The sequence below is a fragment of the Chiroxiphia lanceolata genome, chromosome 1 (genome assembly GCF_009829145.1).
Source record: "Chiroxiphia lanceolata isolate bChiLan1 chromosome 1, bChiLan1.pri, whole genome shotgun sequence".
Taxonomy (NCBI): Eukaryota; Metazoa; Chordata; class Aves; order Passeriformes; family Pipridae; genus Chiroxiphia; species Chiroxiphia lanceolata.
The window spans coordinates 71749249-71770583 of NC_045637.1; the positions used below are offsets into that span (position 1 = coordinate 71749249).

General features: G+C 36.3%; 1 protein-coding gene across 6 annotated transcripts in view; it reads left to right on the top strand.

The window, feature by feature from the left end:
• DDC (dopa decarboxylase) overlaps window positions 1-21335 on the top strand; it is a 73107-nt gene that overhangs the window by 27293 nt on the left and 24479 nt on the right. For all 6 annotated transcript variants that reach the window (XM_032702557.1, XM_032702595.1, XM_032702586.1 and 3 more), the window contains 7 exons: window positions 1185-1298; window positions 1977-2096; window positions 6123-6257; window positions 9758-9901; window positions 16340-16406; window positions 18481-18575; window positions 20397-20464. In XM_032702557.1, the coding sequence (XP_032558448.1) occupies window positions 1185-1298; window positions 1977-2096; window positions 6123-6257; window positions 9758-9901; window positions 16340-16406; window positions 18481-18575; window positions 20397-20464 (743 nt within the window). The remainder of the gene's footprint in view (window positions 1-1184; window positions 1299-1976; window positions 2097-6122; window positions 6258-9757; window positions 9902-16339; window positions 16407-18480; window positions 18576-20396; window positions 20465-21335) is intronic.

Here is a 21335-nt window from a genome sequence, read left to right on the forward strand (position 1 = left end):
ATAGGAGCTGTTTTCATATGAAAGAGATAGGGACATCTGAAATTTTATATATGGATACTACACAGCAAGAGACGTGATGTCTGATTCATTGTGTGTGCAAGAGTTAAGACAGTTTCCCCTTAGCATGAAGCATGTCCAGGAAGAGCTGGTGGTTGGCATGAAGAAGGCTAGAAGAGGGAAAAAAGGGATATTTGCAGAATGCAGAACAGTGCAGTAGAGTGATTCCTGAGTTAGCTCCAGAATCAGAAACCTTATCAGACTGGGAGAGAGGAGTGTAAAAGGTAAAATTCTTGAGAGATGGGAATGCAGAACAAAACAGCAAGGAAACACTGAACTCAGGCAAGAGAGAATGTGTATTCTTTCTCCCCCTCTGGTTGTAACAGAAGAATACAGTATTAAAAAGAGGAACAAAAGGATGTAAGAAAAGGCCTTCAAAATCTCATCACCCTCTGAATTACTCCCAAGAAAAAAATCTTATACATGTTCTGCTGAATTATCACTTGTAGTTCATCTAATCCTCTAGAAGCACTTCTTAGAAAATATGCCTTTTACCTTGAATGAGAAAGTTGTTTTTGCCAAACATAGCACATTATCATATCACATTATGTCCCATGATCATTGCAATGTGGCTGTACATTTCCTGTTTTTGAATTTTATTAGATTGGAGGTTGTGGAGCATTATCAAGTATCTCACAGATCCTTAAAATTGCTTAGATATTACATTAAGTGCTTGAATGTTAACAAATAACACCAGAGTGTGGGCAAGAGAGTTCTGTGGACCTCTGCTGCACTGAAGACACTATTGGCAAGGCAGTTTCATGACAGAGACGGAAGAACAAAATACCATGGAGTCCCTGGACAGCAGAGCTCAAGAATAGTGTCTTTCGCAGAAGCTTAGGCTGTCCACAGCCCACCTAGATTCTTGTCTTCTAGGCAGACAAATGGAGACTCTGATTTTAGAACTGTTGGAAGTGAAGGTGAGAGCCAATTTATTTTTAATTGAGTAAAAGGGAGATAAAACATTGTGAAAAAACAAGGTAAGTTCTTCTAAAAAATGGATCTTCTGTTACAGCCAGGTAGTTAAGCACTGTTGGCTTGTCTCAAGCTCCAGCCTTCTAATTTTCTGACAATTTATTTCTGCTTCCTGCGTTAGTTAAAAGTAACTATTTTCCCCCTTAATACAGGTGACTCATTGGCACAGTCCATACTTTTTTGCCTACTTCCCTGCAGCCTCTTCCTTCCCAGCTCTTCTTGCAGATATGTTGTGTGGTGGAATAGGATGTGTGGGCTTCTCTTGGGTAAGTTTACTCCAGTGTGTACTGCTGTGTGGTAATGATGCTTCACCTTGCCAAGATTTTAAGCATTTCAGTAACATTCTACAATGAAATTATTGATTAATAGCAATGAAGTCACAGGACTATTTTCGCAGGTAAATTTCCTTAACTAATTAAGTGTTTTCACACAGACACCCTGAATAACTCGAGGAATAAAAGGCTATTTCCTCTTTAAAGTTTTGACCTTGAAAAATCACCAGCATTTAGAATTAGTAGTAGCAGTGCAAACTCCCTGGTAATTCAATAAGTATATGACTACTGTCTATCACCCAGTGTTGTTATTTCTCATTTCATCTGGATGAATGGAAAACTGTGTTAAAAACCTCACATTCATATGAGGTGGACTCTTCTCAAAAGAGGCTGGTATTGGATGTTGAAAGAAAAAAGAAAGATGCAAATCCTAGCTTTGACATTTGATAGTTACAGTTCTATGTAAGGCCTATTTTGATATTCCTTTTAATAAGTATTAGAAGCAGCATGCAAAAAGTGGTCTTCAGGTCCCTAATTTGGCTGGTAACATTAGTCATCTAGTCTCTTCCTCCATAGTGAAAAGACAGAGAAAGAATTATTCTTGCTCCGGTAGATCTTATTTCTCTTCATGGTGTAGTGAAGTTATTCCCTATGTTCTGGTTTTCAACACAGGCTGCAAGTCCAGCTTGCACAGAGCTGGAGACTGTCATGCTGGATTGGCTAGGGAAGATGATTAATTTACCTCAAGAATTTTTAGCTGGGAAGGATGGCCAAGGTGGAGGAGTCATTCAGGTAAGAGGGGACCTGAAAAAAGGATACAAATTGAGTTTGTGAATTGATGATTTTGTAAAATCTTTATACTAAGACACTAATAAAGGGAATAATTTTTTTTTTCTGCCACATGGGTTCCTTTCTAATTTTCAGAAAGATTGATGCTCTGTGAGAAGGTCCATATGTGGGTAGGATCATTCATGAAAGTAATGACATGAATGTTTTGATTTTAGAGCAGCTGATTTCTGAAACACTTCTCTGTGAAGAATTAGTAGTAGTTCAATTTAAAAGCACAGTTTAGGCTTAAAATTCAAATCAGAATAATTTAATTTGTTGATCAGTGAATTGAACTCATACTTACCAACAATGTGCGGCAATGTGTCATAGCTGAAATTAGAAAAAATCTTCTCAAATAGAAATATATCTGAGGATTTGAGTTGAGCAGCATGAAAAGTGCTTACAAAGGCTTCCATGATGTCCACCTTATAGATGTGCAATTGTTTACTTCAGTCAATTTTCAAAAGAGCCTTCCTGTTTGTTTTTTTTTAGGAGAAAAAGTGTCAGAGATCAAGCAATGGATAACAACATAGGAGATAATCTTCGATACATAGAAATAGCACAATGTTGTAGAAAGTCTGTCACTCTTTGCCAAAGAAGTTGAAATTATTTTAAGAAATATTGGAATATTACAATAAAATGAAGAGCTGCTTAAAAGTTGAACCTAAGCAGTACTATCAGTAGATAATACCATTTTCAGACTACACTGCATCTTCAAAATAGAACAAAACCCCAAACTTTGACATTGACTGCTTAATGAAACCTACAATGTCTGAACAGATAACGTGAACAGTAATGAATATGTCATCAGTGGGCAAACTTGCCTGCATAATAATGCTATATTATTTGTCAGCCATAGCTCCACTAGCACATGGTCATTCTGCAAATGCAGCTGTGGTCACAGCTATTAATCTATTTAAATAGATCTCTACTGTGAAAAAGACTAAATTTTAAATAATTGTTCTGTGCTCCTTTGATAGTCTCTGGAGTCTGGTCATTGGAGGCCAGGGCACAGTCCATTTTATCCCAAGACAGACTTCTAATATACATCTAAATTAGAGGCTAGAATCAGAGGCTTCTTTCTTTGATCTCAGCTGCAAATGCCTACAGCGTATTCCAATGAATTCTTCCCAACATCTTCCAAGGCAAGAATGAATTTAACCCAACTGTTTTGATTCTCCTAGGTGGAGCTGCACCTACACCAGTGCATTTACAGTATAGTTCTTTATTCATCTCCTTGCCCTGTTAGTATCTTTATCATTACGATTGCTAGGGAGGGGGTTACATTGAAGAAATCAAACTTTCGTCATGCATCTTAGCAGCATCTCTTTTGTACCAGTGAAAGCAAGCAATTATGCCTGATTGTTATCAGCAGGAAATATTGCCCTTCCAGGCTGACAGTGCCGTATTGCCCATAATTTTCATCAGAAACCAGTCAGTTTTAAAAATCGAAAGTGGGTTGTGTTCCTGCTTACAATGCAGTCATTTGGGCTGCAGATCTTCATCTTGCTCCTGAAACAATAATGATACAAATAAGAGGCAAAGTGTGAGGCAAAGACAACAGGAGTGTGTGAAAGTGCCAGTCATTCTCTTGGTAAATGCCAAGTAATTATTGTGGTATTGGGTAAAACCGAGCCTGCGAAAATTGGCTCTTAATTACATTTGAAAGTCTGTGTCAATATGAAGCACTTTGTTGTTGTGTGCAGGATGACACTTCAAAATGGCAACAGATGAAAGAAAATTTCAGTTCAGAGCTCTGGTGGACATGAACATCAGCTCTTGCTGATATTTCTTCCGCCTCTTGAGCCTGCTTGCCATGGCAACCTTTGTTTGCTTGTGGTAAAAGGAAAGGTATCATCATCCTTCACTTAATGTAGAATACAGCATTCAAGAGGGGGAAAAAACAGCTTTTAAAAATAAATGAGAAAGCAACTTTCTTCCTGAAGTTTGTATCCTGCTGTTCATTCCAGATAAATTGCTGGAAAGTGAATTTTAAAGAGTTTTTTTGCTCAGCAAAGTATTTTAAGGGTGAGACAAAAATATCGTTGGCCTGGCAAGGAACACTGCTGATTTATCTTGCTTGTCAGTTAGCCAAGTAGTTCAAGAACCAAGGGGGGGTTTTTCCTTAAAAATATTTAGTGCAAGACTTTGCAGAACCTGGTTTCCAAGGCTTTTCTAAACACTTTGCACCAAACACTGTAAGCTTCAGTATAAAAAAGGTGACTCAGTATAAAAAAGGTGATTTATGGAAACTGAGGCAAGGTGAAAAAGCCTGTGTCTATCGTGAGACATCCAAAAGCATCTCCAAGTTGCTGGATTCAGGTGCCTTTATTTAGGCTATAGCCCAGCAGTATATCAGAAGGCAAGACTCAGCTGGGCAGCAGGCCCTTTCCTTTTCATCCATGTTTCTATATAAGGAAATTCATACAAGAACTGTTGTATACATTGACTATGCACCACTCTGGATGAACAGCCAGGATATCTTGTGGAACTCCTCAGAAAGCTGAGGCTCTTCTTCAGCCTAAGTCATTCACCCACCCAGCCAGGCTGTCACCAGAATAGTGCAGGCCTAAATTTCCAGATCTCAAATTAATGCCTTAACCGTTGTAATTTCTTACAGCCATTTGCTTTCATATATATGTGCACATTTTTTTAATATGCATATTCCTTACATGTCCTGGAAATACACTAACAGTATAAGCAGTTATTTTATTTCAGATATTTTGACTTCTTAGACAGAAAAAGTAGGATGATTTTACCATGTGTAAAAGGCACCTTTATCTTATAAAAATAGCTCAGCTAATTTCAGTATAGGAGAAACTCTGAATTCACTGGGATCATTTTCACATTTGAAATCTGTCAGATCAGGCCCATCTTCAGGGAAGAAAAAAGACTTCTCAAGTATTTAAACATTTGTTGTAATTACTAAGTATACATAGGTCTTCAACAGAGAGAGGATAGAATTTTGCTACAGGACAAAAAACATCACTCCAAAATTAGTTTGTTGACACTTGGGATATTTCAGAGACCTACATATTAATATAATCAACTGTATTGATTGCACTGTTATGATTCACATGATGATTGATTAACTTTTAAAGTACCTGAAATCTTGATCTTGCATAAGACACCCCAATACACTGAAATTTATGAACACATGTTTACAAACTGTTACTTGTGTTTTAAAAGAGCAGTTTAGAGCATGTCTCTTCTGCCTATTCTAGGTGAAAACTGTAAAAAGAATTTTGGAAAGTTGTATTCTGTGAATCTACTGAGAAATTGATACAAAAAAATTTCCCCTTTTGTTGTCACAAAGTATCCAAGGCACATTTTAAACTGATGTTTTGTGAGTCGAAGTGCAATTTAGAAATAGTGTGTAACTGTTCTTTTCATCTGTGTGTTTGTGAAAGAAAAGATACATAACTAATACTTTGAAATGCAATTAGCTATAATCAATCAGCATTTTTTGTTTTTCAGTGTTTTTTTCTCTTTTAGACACAATAATTGACTTACACAGGGTAATTCTAATGTCAGAGAAGAGATATAATTAAGCATGTTGCTTGATAGAAGTGAGAGCTGATGTTCAGATCCTGATGGAACTTAAATGAGCAGAAATCCAGAGTTAGAACAGAAATCAGCAGTTAGCCTGCCATTGTTACTGGTTAACAACTAATTAGTGCCTGATTTGAGAGCCTTTTCAAGTACATTTAAGTCTGTGAGTCCAGCTTTCTAGCACTGACTGCAAGGCTGGTGCCTAAGATGAACAGGCATAGGGATTAAAGAAAACAGGCAGAGGCATCAACAAGGAGGAGACAAAGATTAAACACAGGTTCCGCCCTTGCTGTCAGACATATTTTTAAAAGTAGGAGATTGCACAGTTTCTCATCTGCAGTTTCTGTTAACAACTTTGCAGATTCATGCAGAAGAAAACATTGCTTTTCTTCTTCTGGAATGTTTTCATTTTGAACCTTCCCTCAATTTGTCCCACAGGGAAGTGCAAGTGAGGCCACCCTGGTTTCACTGCTTGCTGCTAGAACAAAAACTATCAGACGTGTGCAGTCAGAAAAGCCTGAGCTAACAGAAGCAGAGATCATGGGCAGGCTGGTGGCTTATGCTTCTGATCAGGTGAGTACCTCTCACTAACATGGAAACATGGCATCTAATACTTAACAATTTCAGCCATCTGAATGGGCAGGTGAATTAGGCATAAACTTCTTGGATTGGTCACTATTTGGTTTTGGTTGTTTAAATCTTACTGTACATTGTAAATGTATCCCTCAGGGGTCCATACTGGGACCAGTATTATTTAATATCTTCATTTAGGACACAGATGAAGGGATGGAGTGCACCCTCAAGAAATTTGCAGATGACATTAAGCTGAGTGGTGCGGTTGATAAACCTTAAGGATGGGATGGCACCCAGAGGGACCTGGACAAGCTCAAGCCCATGGGAATCTCATAAGGTTTAACAAGACCAAGTGCAAGGTGCTGCACTTGGGTCAGGGCAACCCCTAGTATCAATACAGGCTGGGAGATGAAGGGATTGAGAGCAAGCCGGGCCCAGAAGGACTTGGGGGTGCTGGTGGATGAGTGGCTGGACATGAGCCAATGATGTGCACTCACAGCCTAGAAAGCCAGTTGTGTCGTGAGCTGTATCAAAAGCAGTGTGGCCAGCAGGTTGAGGGAGGGGATTCTGCAACTCTGCTCTGGTCAGACCCCACCCTCATGGTTTTAAACTGAGAGAGAGTAGGTCTAGATTAGATATTAGGAAGACATTCTTTACTGTGAGGGTGACAATGCACTGGAACAGGTTGCCCAGAGTCGTTGTGGATGCCCCATCCCTGGAAGTGTCAAAGCCAGGTTGGATGGAGCTCTTGAGCAGTCTGGTCTAGTGGAAGGTGTCCCTGCCCATGGCATGGGGATTGGCACTAAGTGATCTTTGAGGTCCCTGCCAACACAGGACAGCCTATGATTCTGTGATAAGTGGGCTGGAATCTCACGTGTGCTACCATAATACGAAGGGTAAATATCCAAACGTCAGTGTTGCATAAGTATTGCTTCTTTATAAAAAGAGCTCATTTGAAGTAAATAAAGATAATTAAATAAGGTGTTAATTTTAGTTATGTTGAGTAATTCTAGACCATCTTTTGTTGCATCCAAGCTTGTATGTCCATCTATGCACGCATGTACATACACATGTGCAAACAAACACACATACATCATCCCCCTATATGCCTGCATGGGTGCAGGTGCAGGTACACAGACAAACCTAATGCATGAATATAAAACAAATTGATCCCAGTACTTGAAGAAGCTCAAAACATTTTTTGTTTGTTTTTAAAGAAGAAAAATTCTAAGATCTCCATCTGTCAATCCAACTAAGAAATCTTTTAAGGAAACAGAAAATATAATCCTTGATTTCTGACTGTGAGTGGTATTTAGCAGACTGAGTTATGCTAAATGCTCAGCAGGCCATGAGAATGAGACGTTTTTACTATTAACGAGAACAAATTGTACTCTTATGAATTCTGCTACTGCTACCTTTCTGACACACTAATACTACTGAAGGGCCAAGCAGTGTTGTTTCTCAACAGCTGCAACGTTTTCTTACCTACATGTCAATGAGACAGAAAAAAAAAAAACCTTCCTTAGTACCTAACATTTTTTTAAGTAATATTTGATTATGCAGAATAAAATGGCCAGGTTTCAGCCTTACTTTGAGTTACTACTAAGTGTATGTTAAAAAGCACTGTAGAAGAAGTTAAAAGTACACTTGCTCTTTGCTGGTGGCAAGAGGGACTACACTCACATGGTAAGAAGATTCAAGAAAATATGAGGAAAGATAACTGCTTTCAAAAGGCACAAAGGATATTTGTCCTTTTTTTTTGCCCAAGACCCTAAGGTCAGTATTGCGCAGACCACCAGTCCCAGAGCTCTGACTGACCCAGTGATGCACAAAGCCTTTTACTTGTTTTGATTTTTTATCCCATGTAAGTGGCTCACCTGAAATGAGGACTGACAGGCCTTCCTGCCTGCTGAAGGTCAGAGGATCTTGTGTTTACAAAAGGATTTGCCTTAAGATACTGTTGACCTTTCAAAGCGGGTTGTTGCAGAGCTCACTGTTCCTTCTGCATTAAGAACAGACCTGTGTGACTCACAGGCAATAGTCCACAAAAGGAAGTTAAATGTAAGCCATTCTGTGGGAGTGAAAACCATTCACTGGCAGAGCCCAACAATGCAAGAATGCATTTGGAAGAGAATCTTGCTACAATTTTTAAGTCTTGATGAAGCAATTTAGAGGTTCTGACTGGCTAAAAACCTCAGTGCATTATTATAGTTTGCTTATTTGCAATTCTTGTATATATAAGTTATAAAACGTATTTTTCCATTGTACACTTGAATGAAGTATGGTATTGCTATGCCACACATTGTTTCCACTTCAAAAGTTATATTTCAAGTCTAGGCTTCCAAATTTTCTCAAATTGGTGCCTAATTAGTTTACCAAAGCATTTTAAAAAAGAGGCACTGCTCAGATAAAAGTTAATGATACATCTGCCTTTAAAACATGTAATTCCAGGGATATGTGAAGTTGAAAGGCAAAATCTTGATCTTCATCTAGTCTAGTTTAACTGAAGTTTTGGATTATTATTTTTGTGATTATATGCTAAATTAAAGTAGAATTAATAAGCGCTCTTGTACGCTCTGGCAAGAATCAGCAAGGGTAAGATGGAGATGTGAGTGAGAATAGTCATGATATGAAAAGGTGAGGAGTTTTTCTCTTTCAAATTAATGATGATTAATGAAACTGTAGAAGGTGAGAGGTACAATAGGTTTTTCTTTTGTTTTAGTCATGTTGTAAATGAGAGTATTTTGTGGCTAAATGTATCTTTCATTGTCAATAGTTATTCTAGTTACTATTCTATTGTACTTCATAATTTTACAAGAATTTCTTAGTGATATATTTGTTTTTATTACTGATATGTGCTTTATACTCTAAAAAATATTATTTCTGGAGAATTCAAATGAGGTGGGTTGTAAATAAAATAAAATAACATATTGGGAATGATCCTTACTTGCCTAACAAAATGAATGAATGATTGAACCACAGTTTAGTCAGAACATCATCTAAAAAAAATGGTAATGTAAGAAAGTATCTCGGTTTATATCATACCATGACGTGTATTATTTTAGAGGTCAGCAAAGCTGTATACTATAAAAATATGCTAGTGAGCAACTGAATCATTATCAGGCAAGCTGATTATCTGCAGATCTTTTGGTTGATTTAGAGCCAAAACCTCAAGCTCTCCATCAGTCTTACCATGTTAATTAAAGATCTCACTAAGGTTAATTGAACTCCGGTCTGAATTGTGTCATGACAATGGTCTCAAGGATATTTCAGGGTTTCTATCAGTTAATTGTGTGTGTAGGTATATATATGTGTGTCCATCTGTCTGTCTATCTGTATGAAAGAGAGAGAGGTATGTATCTTTTACATACCATCAACAGTCCCAGGATCTCAAGTATTGCTTTACTTGAAAGAAATTAATTTATTTTTTTTTTTAAATTCAAATGAACTCACATTCCAATAAAAGGTGTCAGTCTTAAAACTTCCCCATTTCCTTGTAGGCTCATTCATCTGTGGAAAGGGCTGCATTAATCGGTGCTGTGAAGATTAAAAATGTTCCTTCAGATGATACATTTAGTGTTTGTGGTTCAGCCCTGAAGAAGGTTCTGGATGAAGACAAAGCTGCTGGTCTTATACCGTTCTTTGTGAGTACTGGATTTTAATTAATCAGTGGATTTTTTGCTTCTGATAAGCTACTTCTGACAAGAGTAGATGGTCTAATCTGTAACAGAGGCACTGATAGGCAACTGAGCTAGAATACCAGGAGAGAGGTTCCATGAGTCTTCTTCACATGCCTTTCTGTGCAGGAGGAGAAACTAATTGGAGCAGCCGGTTGCATTTCTCAGCAAAATGATGTTTTAAAAGGACTTAAAGTTATATTAGACTGTTGAATAAATAGGGGCCCATTTTGTAGTTGCAGGTAGTTTTGTAGTGTTATAATCTCCCAACCCTTGAACTCTGAACCGTTTACCTTTATTTTTCAGTTTCTAACTTATTTACACTTAAAACAAGCTTAAAGGAAATAAATTAAATAATGCTCCCTCAAGCTTAAGTATCTTCAAGAAACAAGTTTCCCCTCCTCAGTATTTTAGCAAACAAATGAACCTCCATAATATACCCCAAATATCATCAATATCAGGCATTGTCAGTTGGGTATTTGTGAGTACATAACTAATCTCTTAACACGTGAGCTATAGGGAATGTGGCTGTGGAAGCTTCAGGTGTCATAATTTTTTGTTATCTGTCCACTTTCTTTTCCAGAGATTCCTGCTTTTACAACAGTCTAGCAAAATCTCCCAATTTTTGACATAGAACAGTGTTAGATTAGATAAAATTCTAAAGTTGTGTTCTACTATAAGTACTTGATCAAAAAGAATATTTGCTTATTTGTCAGATCTACTCCTCCTGCCAGTTCAGAGCACCATCTTATTATTTCAAGTTAAAACGAGATTTTACCATTTGACTTTGCCCATGAAGTAAGTAACTTCTGTTGTGGTTTTGTACATCACCAACAAAATTTTTTGCTTGTTTCCAAGCATTATGTCTCTGCAAAACTTGATATTGACCATGGGCTGTGTAGATCTATTAAGGGGTATAATATGCTACAAGGAATATGTTTTTACCTGGCCTCCACTGAAGAAAAAAACCCCACCGACAACTAATTTAGAAACTAAGAACTTCAGAAACTGATTTTTCAAGAGATTGAAAAATGTGTCAAAATGTTTTCAGAAAAGTCATGTCTGATGAGTTTTTTTCTTTTTCATGTGCTAACATTTTGAAAAGGGCTAATGTGAACTTCAATTTCTATGAACTGTTTTTAGAAGAATTAACTGATTAAGCTTTCTTATACTCATGGATAAGTGCCAAATGGGACTAAGAAGCTTAAATTTCACCAAGCTCTTTTGAAAATATAATCTTTTTACTGTTCTTGTTACTAACCTTTAAAGTCTGTTTTTATGTAGTATGAGGATGACTAGAGTGAAAAGCGGTTTTATATGTGCAGAATGATGCTAAATTCTAGGCTGCCTAGAATGATTGAGTCCTTGGAATGACCAAGCGCATCCTATCAATTGCTTCCCAGTATAATAAGACCATGACTGAGAAACAAAGCATCTCTAGGTCTTCCAAAATGAACTTTTTTCTGTGGGCTGCACCTATTGAGGTGAAGAACATGCCACAAGGCATGTTTTATTTCTCTGTTATGTGATCCCAGCTCATAATACCTTACACAGGATCCTACTTTTGTATCTTACTGTTAATTTTAAACAATTAAAAGTACAGCACTGTATCATGTCTTTATGCACTAACTGCAAAGTTAATGTGTTTTTTTCCTCAACTTTTGTCCATTAACAAAAAAAGAGGCAACTTGCCCTTCATAAATATTCATTCCTTATTAATTTTTCTATGTGTAACAAGGAAATAAAAAAATCTGGTTTATGTGTTCAGTGACACCTTTACAACAGATGATTTAACTGTTGTTTTTCTTCCTCTGTTTGTTTAGCTGTGCAAAACAGGCTTTCAAAGACAGCAGAGGCTCCATCTGAGTTAATATGGCCTGTACCGGATCTTCCATTTATTTGTATGCATAAAACATGTCATCTTAGATTAAAGTAGATTTCATTTTCCTTATGGTTGGCTACTTAAAAAGTGTGCTAATTCTCTGCCATGCTGAGCAGCAGTCCATGGACTGTATTAGTGCTCCCTTTTCTGGCTTGAAGATTTCAAAAGCATTTCCATTTCTTTTGTTCTTGAGTAATTTGGTGCTATTTTATTTTGTTCTGACAACAAAGATATGCACATTACCAAGGAAACACCTTATGCCACTTGATTCCTTGTCTCCCCGTACTCACTGATCCTTCAATAAGGGGAGTGATTCAACATCAAAGCAACAAGTTTGACGGAAGAAATTCTGCCTGAAGAGACTTGTGACAGCAGACAGATCATTTCTAATGAAGATGTCTTGTTTGCATCCAAGCTATTTCAGTCTCCCTTATCAGCAAGAAGTTTTGTAAGGGATTAAAAAGAAAATTCAACTAAATTACAATGCCTTATAGGCATAATTCTCCTCTTATACTTAATGAATAAATGAGGAATCATTATACTGAACTTCATAGAAATGCTTTCCCTGTAGAGGTGAGTGGAGAGTCAGGGCCAGGTTTTGTTGATGTGAAAGAGGTTCTGTCATTACAGCAATACGGTAGTTATAGGTTTACTTTTCACATACATAGGATTTTTTCAGTCAGCCTTTTTTTGAGGAGAGGCATTGTCTTTAAAAGGAGTCTTTGCATTCCTATCCACCATCAATATCTTTTAGCATTAGTAATGTGTATATCTTTCTGTTCAGTGAAGGCTATTGCCAGTAGGTACCCAGATCTCTACTTCTGTTTTCATTTTTTTATTTCTAAATTCAGACTTGTGTTAATTTGTCTGTTTAAAAATACTTTTGCAGAAATTGAAACAGGGGTATTTTCATATAGTAAAGCAAGCAGACTGTGCAAACAATGCACTTAACCATGTCAGGTGTCGAGACTAGTTGCCCCAATTTACCAAGGAGCAATTTCCCAATGTGGATGATACGCAGCCCTTCATCTGGCCACCATTAAAGGGTGAGCTTTAAAGCATATGCTGAAGTCATTTCCATTTCATTAATTATAAACACACACTGGTGGTTAAACATGTGGTAAATGCCTTTCTCAGCTGGGCCCTATGGTCCCAGCTTGAGACAGGCCTCTGCGTTCGCTGAATGTTGACTGGGATGCTCAAATTTGGAGACCACTGAGTTAAGCACTTCTAAGTTCAGATGTAGTGTCCACTGCATTCAAGCCCAGTTCACTTCAATGCGTTTAAGTGGCCTGTGAGCTTTATGCTGGCTTTCATAAATCAACACTGCAACAGGTTGCAGCTGGCATATATATAGTACAATACACTTCAACGGCCTTATCCAGTATAAAGCTCCCATGACATGGTTGCCTTGCTGCCCAGCGTGAAGTCTCTCTGATTCTAGCTGGAATGACTTTTCTGAATGATGATCTGCAGGATATTAAGAACCAGGCTGTTTATATCCAGACTCACTTGGGAAACAATAAATCAGAATCAGACTGACAGAGGAGCCATCTTTTCAGCAGAAGTCAACACTTAGATCCTGACCACAGATTTCCATTTGGAAGAAGCATTCTGGAGACATGTACAAATGCCTAGGGTGATGTTTCTTAACCCACAGTTTATGAATGATTGCTGTTTTGTAAAATAGCGAACAGTGGTTTAGAGAAATATTGCAGTTTTCTTCAGGCCAAGACATTGTCATAAGTGCAAGCCAGCAAAGAACTGAGTAGGAGAAAATAAAAACAGTAAGGGAACATTGAAAGTCCTACCTCGTTTTAGTTAGTTGCAAATGAAAAGCTTTTTGATGAAACCATGCAAAATGTGTCCATGTCTTTTCCAAAAGCTATAGGAGGTTCTTCCAGTTGAAAAGATTGAGAGTAATTGCTCTCAGGCATCATAAATGTTCATGGATGTTTCCTGATATAGCTCTTCCTTTCAGGAAACTAATACATGAGATGACTGATGCAAGCTTTTTAACTGTTTTGTATTCACAACCAGGGCTGAGTCAAATTTGAAGTGCACAACCTGAAAAGGATAAGGCCTGCAGGCTATACTGAGCCATTAGTCCCATTTCTGTGATGTAGCTTGTCCCCTACCCTTTGCACAAATGTGATTTTTCTGGTGTTACATAGGCTACAAATTGAGTTAGATTCATTCTGTGGTACTGAGGCAGGGTAATGAGAGTCCTGACAAGAGCAGATGCTGTCACTTTAAGTGGTTTCTGAGAATTAAGGCAAGTAGCTTTGAGGCTTAGACACCTGCAGAGAGAAAAACAAAATTATTTTAGAAAATGAGGTATACTTTACAGAATAAGCCATTATTTAAACAACTAAGAATATGTTTGAACTCATATAATCTCTCATTGAAAAAACATACTCCTTATCCTGATTAGAAGGAGAATACCTTAACTGCAGTATACAATACTAACAACAATAATGTGTAACTTTCTGTTGTGAAATCTTCCTCATTATTTTAATTGCTGGACTAGCCAAAATAGTTTCACTCTAATCTTGTCAGAAAATTCATAGCATATTGTCAAAAAATATAGGTGTAAAATCAGTGTTAAGTCTATAGTGCACTCATTTATTTCCCAGTCTAATGGGTTAACCCCTATTCTTTATGTATATAGAAAAATTGGAATTTTTATCGTGGTATCCTCCTATTCTTATGATCCAATGTGTAGATCTTCAGCCAAAAATGAAATGCAGGTTTCTCCTGATTGTGGAAACATCTTAGGTAGACAACAATATGATAAATATATTTTCACTCCATACATGCATGCCCTCTTAGTAAAAATAGGGACCAAATTTATTCCTATTTCAAAAGATACCCTGCAATCTTTTCAAAGCAACCTCCTTCAAATGGTGATTGGTCTTCCAGAGAAGTCGTAAATGTACCTCAAAGCACTTTAATTTTTTTGTTCTTCTCATGTGACTCAGGAATATAGGAAGGCCCAGTATGGATAAAGATTAGATTATTTTGAGGGGAAAATATGTTAGCACACAGTTTTACCAACTATATATACAGTATGATTCTCATTTTCAGAACTGTATTTGTTTCAAACTCAGGTTCTTAGTAGCTTGATACAGAAAAAATACTGTATTTTCCCTTTATTATTTTAATAATTACTTTTTGAAAGTTTTGCTATGACAGTATGTTTGTTTCTGGAAAGGTCTAGTGGATGGCCAAGTATCATCTAGGTTTTTCCTTTTTCTTCTTATTGGTCTCATCATGAATTCACTGAGGGACATATCCACGCATACACACAGAAAAATGTGGCTAGTTGCTGATATATAGGGAAAAAACTGTAAAAGCAAAAGATAGTGCATTGACAGTGTACTTGGCAGAAAAAGTACCTAGAAATAATAAAATAAAAAAGAGCAAAATTCTGAATTTGGCATTTTTATAGTCATCTCTTGGCTGTACTGTAGTCTGTGTGTGACTGTGGATAAATTATCTAATGCTTTTGTACTTCAGTACTCTGACTAAAACCCAGCTTACTTTATTTATCTATTTAAACTGTAAAGTGTCTTTTTTGTCTTGTACTGGGTTTTTTACATAATAAACCAGACCCAGTCTGTATTAGTGCTTTCAGAAATGAGACAGGGTGTTTAAAACGTAAGTGTATCAATGAAAAATAAAATAATGTCAGTTTAAATGCACTTGGTATTTGGGATTTTTTGGTTAAAATTCTACCTGCATATTCCCAGTAAATTATGATAGCTCATTTTCTCCTAATTATATTCTCTTTCTACTGTGAAATTTAAGCATTTGTGTTAGCTCTGCTTTTGACCCACTGATCACACAGAAGGGTACATTAAATGAGACATTACAAGAATGAAGGAGAAATAGTTCCAGTATTTTAGGATGAATTTCTGAGAAGTTTATCTGGGAAAAAATCTTGCAAGTCTAATAGTAAACATATGCTACTAGTGAACAGCTTCCAGGCTGCAGATCCATTGAGCATAAATCAGTTACAAATCTCTGTTGCAGAGCTCTAATCGAGGCAGCAGCATTTGTGACCTATTCTGTCAACAAGAATTCCAGCACCATAGTTGCTCAAGTTCAGAACTTGCTTATATACCATGAACTGCAAATTATTTTGATGGCAATTGCATATGTGAGGTTAGTATTTGGCCACATGATAAGCATGTGGAACACATAGAAATTATATAAATTATAGAAATAGCATAATACTGTGAATATATTGCAGTACTTATCAGTCAGTTTTATACTGACATTTGATTTTATGCATCTGTTTCAATGGACGCTTATGGGAGCTTTGGAAAAAAACCCACCTACATTCTCAAAAGTTCCACTAAGGATTGGTAGTGGCTAGCATCAATTTATTTTGCCCTAAACCACAATAGTCCTATATCATTTATCACTTATTCTTTTTGTTTATTGTTGCTCTTGCAGACAGTTTTTTTAATTTGATAATTTTCTGTGCTATAACACTTTTATTTTTTTTGTTTCTGCAGTTCTGTGCAACTCTTGGAACCACACCTTGCTGCTCCTTTGACAAACTGTTAGAACTGGGTCCTATTTGTAAGTCTTTGCTACTTCTTTCTAAAATTGCAGATAGCAGTTTAAGCCACACTGAGTCATTTCCAGGACATTGTGCAGTGTCAGTGTTCCAATTCAATAAAGCTACTTATAGATGAGACCTTCAATTACAGTTTTATTTCTAATATTAGTCAAGCAGCAAAAGTGCATTCTCAAACTCTTAAAAAAGTGTAGAGGACATTGCCTCAAGGGATTTTTCCTGAGGCAGTCATGTTTTGGAACACTGTCAGTTAAAAATTACTGTAAATGCTTCAGTTTGTAACATTTTTCTTCAAGCCCTTCTACCTGCAAGTGTATCTACAGCAATGGTGAATATCAGGAGAAAGTTGAACTCCCATTCTCCTCTGCACCAAGTGTTTTGTTTCTGCATGGTTCTAACAACTATGAAAAGTAGGGAAATACGCAGAAAAAATCCACATGTATTCTTAATCCTTTCTCTACCCTTCCTGATTTTCTTCATCTTTCAAGAAAACAGAACAAGTGCTAGGGTGTTTGATGCAGTGATTGAGTCATGGACTCGTCATAAATATTTCTGTGTGATGGTTTGTTTTTTCAAGCTTTGATCTGCAGCAGGGTTTGGTCAAAAGCACACGCTGGCTGATGAAAATGCAAAGTGCACCATATCTATTCAAATGTACATTTAGAACAGGAAATTTACAGCTATAAGCAATTGGAAGCAGCTTCATAGAAACTGCATTTGATGTTCTGGTAGTTCATTCAGTGGGGCTTAAAACTTTGGGGCATGTGTGGTGGTCACTTGCTCTGTGAGGTTTCTTGCTCTTCAGCACAAGCCCCAGAGACTCAGTTTCTCTCAGTCCTCGTTTCCAAACAGGTTTCTAGCAGTCTGCTGAGCAGCTACAGATTATATTGCTGTTTGAGTTATTCCTATAGATCTGACCTAATAAAACAGTGACACCAATACTTTTAGGTATAGCAGCCCATCATGTGTATTTCACCTCAATGATTCCCTGTTTGTGCAGCAGAGATGAGAAGGATTTCACACCACTGAAATCAGAAGTCTTGTGCTAGCTTTTCTGCCTAATTTTCCTCTTAGTATACGTGAGCATATTTAAAAATAATTAATCAGTAAAACTTTCAATATGTTTTCAAATGAACCTCAGTTGTGGATTTTGTGAATAATATTGTATTAGGTTTTCACAGACTTTTATGCAAAAGGAAAATGCAGTTCACAAGAATGAAAATTTCAGCTTGAACTCGGTGCCCAAATGCAGATCTCAATGGATATACCTCTGTATGTGGAAATAACAATCAGAATTGTCTGGTGACCAGTGTAAAAATGTTATGTGGGCTTTAGCCATCAACTCATAGACCAGAATTGTTACCAAATGCATTAATACTGTGATCTGTAATAGAATGTGAATACTAAATTACAGAGAATACATGAGCTGCTCATATGACAAAATATTTCTGCAGAAACCATTCAGTCACTAATCAAAACTAGCACTTTCTTAACACTTCAGTGCTTGCTTTTGCAGAAGTATCTCCATCCTTGTAATAAATAGTTTGCTGCTGGCAGTTCAAAAGCATGTGCCTGCACATATATCAATATGTAAAGAATATTGTATAGAGACGTGTTTGTGATTCATGAGTTAGAAGTGGGGAGCACAGCTAATATTCTAGCTCTTCCTGCTAAAGTAGTTTTATTACCATAAAAATTATAGCTAAATATCTAGATATATCTTTTTTTAAAGTGTATTTTTTAATGGTTCTTGAATCAAAATCACATACTATTTTGTGTTGCTTAATATTAGTAAGATAAGACATGATGATCCTGTGAGTCCCTTCCAACTCAGTATATTCTATGATTCTATTACTTTGTTCCAGGAGAAGTGGGATGGAAAAATAATATGTTATGTATACATCTTTATATATAAATGAAAACCCAGATGGTAGAAACATTTAATCTCTTAATTTAATTTTAAATTGGGAAAATAATGACATCAAAGAAAAACCTCTCAGGCACTTGGTTTCGTGCAAATTAATGGGGCTTTTTAATCTGCTGTTTAATTTATTTCCCCTTCAATTATTTTTTTAGGTAATAAGGAAAATATCTGGATGCATATTGATGCAGCCTACGCTGGGAGTGCATTCATCTGCCCTGAATTCAGGCATCTTTTAAATGGAGTGGAGGTGAATGGTGTTTTTTCTCTAGAAGTCTGCTAAAACCTTGCTCTTTTCATAGAATTTGTTTGTTGTTTATGCATCCAAGAATAATGGCTCTTCCAGAATCTCCAAGTAAGCTGCACCTCAAATCCCTGTACATTCTATTACGTTACTTAAGTTTATATAATTTTTACTGGTTTATACTGGAGTATGCAAGTTACCTCACTATGTAGAAGTTTCTCATTCAGAACAGCAAATAGTATTGGATCAACAAAGTGTCCTGCAAAATAGAAAAGTGGAACTTTTCCCCAAATATCCCAAATGACACATTTGTAGAAGCCTAATTCTACCTTACATACACACACAAAATTATTCTAAAAAAAAAAGTTATGTCTTATTATGTCATTATGTCTGATTTTTTTCGTGCATCCTGAAAGTTATCTAGGATACAGCCAGTAGCTCTATCTCAAACAGACAGGGTTTAATAACCAAGAGAGCTAAATGATATATTCCCCCAACAGCACTCCTGTTCCTTTTTCCTCCCCTTGCTGAGCAACTTGGCATTCAGTTGCTTAGATAAGAATACTTCAATTTCCTGCTGCTCCCCTCAGACAGTCAGATAAGTCCTTGTCTTCCACGTCAGTGGAGAAAATATTACTGTTTGGTAAAGCCAGAAGTTTAAACACAGCACTGATAGCTAGTGACTAATGAAGAAGAAGAGGGAAAACCCCCTCACAAATAAAGCATTTCTTTCTGTCTCTTTTTTTATCAGCAAATGAAGCTTGTTGTAATTTCCTGTGTGGGAATATTTTTTAAATTATTGTTATTGGTTTCCAAAGGAAATGAAACAGCGTTCCTTGTCTGGGCCAGCATTTGTCACAGGAGTAAATATTTAACAACCACGAATAAGTTTCCTACCTTACCTAGTACAGGGTGATAGCTAGATAGATATATAGATAGATAAACTTCTCTTATTAGAGTAATTGTTAATTGTTTACAGGTGACAGGGAAGGTTATGAGAAGCAAATGAGAACAGAAGAGTGCTATAACGTGCTGCCAGGCCCCTATCTCTCTTTTTTAAGGCTGATGAGTTCTGCCTTTGTTTAAACAGAAAACATGGATGAAGCCTTTCCCACATGATGTCCATCTTACCTACCTGGGTTTCTTCTGACACCATGCCTAAACATATCTCAAGTAAACTGGGCCTGGCACATTATGTGTATAAACGTGTATTGCCAGTCCTTATCTTTGGTGGCATTTCTTTTGACTCTAGATGAAAAACTTGACTTCTACTGAAAGAAAATACCCCATCAGTAAAAAAAAAAAAACCAACAAAACAAGAACTCAAACATTTCCTAGTCAGTTGTAATTTTATGAATGAATGTGATGTGCAGATTTTGAATTAAATAAATCATTTGTCTCTGTATATTTGAATTTTGTGTTTATATGTTTAATACTCTTGAAAATAGAAAGCTTATTGGAAAATGTGATATGAACCACCAGTGAATGTTTCTGAGTATACAGATCTATTTATTTTTTTAGTTTACCATGAGATACGTACTTTTCTGTAACATATATATCTAAAAAGTATAATTTTTAACAAATGCTCAAAATGTTGATAATACTAATAGCCTAACTGCACACCTAACATGAATTCCATTCCCAAAATGAATGAAGATTTAACTAAAACAGTTACTAACTAAGGTGGCATTAGTATGAACATAATAAAGACCGAATTCAGTAATTCAACTGTAGTTAAAGTGTACGGAGACAATATGACAGGCTTATATCATTAGCACATGGATCCTTTTCTCTTTCATAAATCTGTTTTTATTTATCCATTTTCAGTTTGCAGATTCTTTTAACTTTAATCCTCACAAATGGCTCTTAGTGAATTTTGACTGCTCTGCTATGTGGTAAGTATTACAGTAAAAGGAAACATTGCAAGGGAAAAAAATCACATTCTATTAGTCTGCTTTTCTACCAGTAAACATTTATTTATATTTCTCTGTTGAAATGAGGAGCATGGAATAGCTTCAAGTCTTGTAAATTATTTAAAAAATTCCCTTGTTTCAAAAATATGAAATTTAGTTTCAAAAATGTGAAATTTAGAAATAGGCCTGAGCTCTGCATTATGTTTCAGAAAGAGAGAGAGAAGTCCCAAAAAGTCTGCAGATTCATACCTGCTCCATTTTGGGACTGTTTAAAACATAAAGGAAAAACTTAATTTAGGGATATCAGTGCAACGAACAATATGCTCAACAGAGCTTTTTCTTTTTCTTTTCCATAAAAATTTTTTTTGTTTAAGCTTCCGTCTTTTAAAAGCCTTTCTAAAAATGTTTGAGATTTGGCTGATGAAAAGCAGCTGATTTCAAAAGGGACTATTTATATAATTTTGTACTGACTTTCAATTTCCCCAGATGACAGCAGACGACATTTTGATATAAAAAGATGCCAAAATAGAAACCCATAGACATACTTTCAAACAAACCAAAGTATCATAGCAGTAATAATAGCATGGTTTTGTTAAAAACATTCCAAAATAGATGATCCTATTGTGTCCCAAACTAGATGTTTACCAGCATCACAACTAATGATACTTTTTAGCAAAACAGCTATTCGGTAAATGCAGACTATTTATCAAAATAAATGAAAACATTAATTGCAGTGATAATGGAACAAAATTTGCAAAAATGAGAAAAAGGAAGGAAAAACTAAATGTTAAAAAGAAGACTCCAAAACATCATGCAGAGATAGGTCACCTTATTTAAAAGAAGAATAAATGTG